Source organism: Palaemon carinicauda, chromosome 2 (genome assembly GCF_036898095.1).
Source record: "Palaemon carinicauda isolate YSFRI2023 chromosome 2, ASM3689809v2, whole genome shotgun sequence".
NCBI lineage: Eukaryota > Metazoa > Arthropoda > Malacostraca > Decapoda > Palaemonidae > Palaemon > Palaemon carinicauda.
The window spans coordinates 32,531,628-32,533,500 of NC_090726.1; the positions used below are offsets into that span (position 1 = coordinate 32,531,628).

The window sequence follows — 1,873 nt, forward strand, 5'->3', positions numbered from 1 at the left end:
ATATATATATATATATATATATATATATATATATGGTGTCTCACTGGAAAGATTTTTTCCTGCTGAGAAGTAAAAACTTTATTTAATAATGACATCATTGTATTTTGTATCCTAACTACTATTTTGTATTAATCAATTAGCACAGGTTATATTAGGGATAATCATATCATTATAGAAATAGTTGTGACCTCGATATTTGATGATGTTAGATTATTACTATCACTACTATTATTGTCATCATCCTTTTTAATAGTTGTACAAATCAACTATAGAATATTCGTATAGAAAATATCTAAACAGCACAAAATAAATCGGTTCTTTTCTGCCACTCATGAGTAACATTTAAACCTTCAGACCTTTGTGTTAAATCCGGGTATCACGAACTTGCGTGGTATTGCTTCTTTCAATTTCTTCTGAATTGCCTCAGCTAGATGTCCAAGGTATTTCTCCAGAATCTTGTCACTATTGCCATCTGGTGGGGGAAAATGTTACTAAAGAAAAATTTATGTCTATAGTAGTGCTTCTCAATCATTTCATTTAGATTAGAGTAGATGAAGAATATATTGATATCACGGTTTATATATTCTAAGTAAGTTTATCCAAATTAATGTATATAAAGATTATTATAATATGATAGTAAATAATAAGTATTTATGCATGTATAGACGTTATGGCAGCAAAAATAAGAGAAACAGCTTTACCTCCACCGTCTCTTTCAACTGCAAATTCGTTGACCTCATTTCTGTACGTCTTCGTAGGGTAGGTCACGCAAAACGACTTTTCTGTTTGGTAGAATTGGTAGTATTTAGATGGATAACGTTTGTTACAAGTAATATCACAATTACACACATATTTCTCACGTAAATTACACTAGGTCTAATTTATTCCATTATTTTCCCCAAGTTTACTCGAGTCATTTTCCAAGATACAAAATTTCATGCACAGACTCAGTTCTAGGCCTACAATTCGTCCAACGACTTTCTTTGGCCGTACTCGCTGATCGAGAATAGACGGGCTGCCAACGCAAAAGCCCGTGTCCAGCAATAAGGCTGGGCAATCTATAATGAATGAATGATCGAGAATGTTGTCTGCGACTAGTCGGCGTTCAGTCGTCAAGGTCGAAGTTATTATTTCAAATTCGGAGCAAGATGCGCTTAATGTCGTGTAGCCTACATGCATCACTACATCAGTTGCACTTTACATTTCAGTCGTTATTTTTCTATCAATTTTCAATTTAGATTTGGGATATGAATTACTCCTGAAATCTCCGGAGGCATTCTCTTTAAGTGGATGAGAATTATAACACAAAAATCAGCACATTGGATATTTTAGTTCTTTGAAACTCATAATTTCTTACAACGTCCTATCCCAAACTGACGGCCATGTTGGATTGATAACTAGAGAATATTGTAACGAGTTAGCCATCTTACCATCTATCCTTTAAAGATGACATCCGTCAAAAAACACGATTACACTATTTTTCATCTTAGGCAAGAATTAATTTTCAACTTACCTTTACGAATGAGTCCATCTGCCTCTAGGCCTACTGGCTCTTCTTGAAGCAAAGAGAGGCTTCCATCCGCGAGAAGAACCATCACTAGTCCCATAGATAAAATCCCGTTCTGTGTTCAATAAAAATAAAGGATAACATTCCATCTAAAGGTTGGAGAGAGAGAGAGAGAGAGAGAGAGAGAGAGAGAGAGAGAGAGAGAGAGAGAGAGAGGGGGGGGTTGACCATGAAACAGCTCATTCGTGAAAGTTTTCGTAAATGATTTAGATGTTAAATGTAACAGTGACCACTGTTTTCATTTTTGTCTATAGCCAAAGCCACCCTTGGAAGGGAAATGGGAGAATATATATATATATATATATA

General features: G+C 34.8%; 1 protein-coding gene across 1 annotated transcript in view; it reads right to left on the minus strand.

Annotated features, from left to right (window-relative positions):
• Positions 1–1,531, minus strand: part of LOC137615920 (uncharacterized) — a 4,965-nt gene extending 3,434 nt beyond the window's left edge. Inside the window, exons 1-3 of the mRNA XM_068345609.1 lie at positions 1,514–1,531; positions 702–870; positions 357–472 (exon numbers count right to left, since the gene is read on the minus strand). Of these exons, the coding sequence (XP_068201710.1) occupies positions 357–472; positions 702–870; positions 1,514–1,531 (303 nt within the window). The remainder of the gene's footprint in view (positions 1–356; positions 473–701; positions 871–1,513) is intronic.
• Positions 1,532–1,873: the final 342 nt, after the last annotated feature.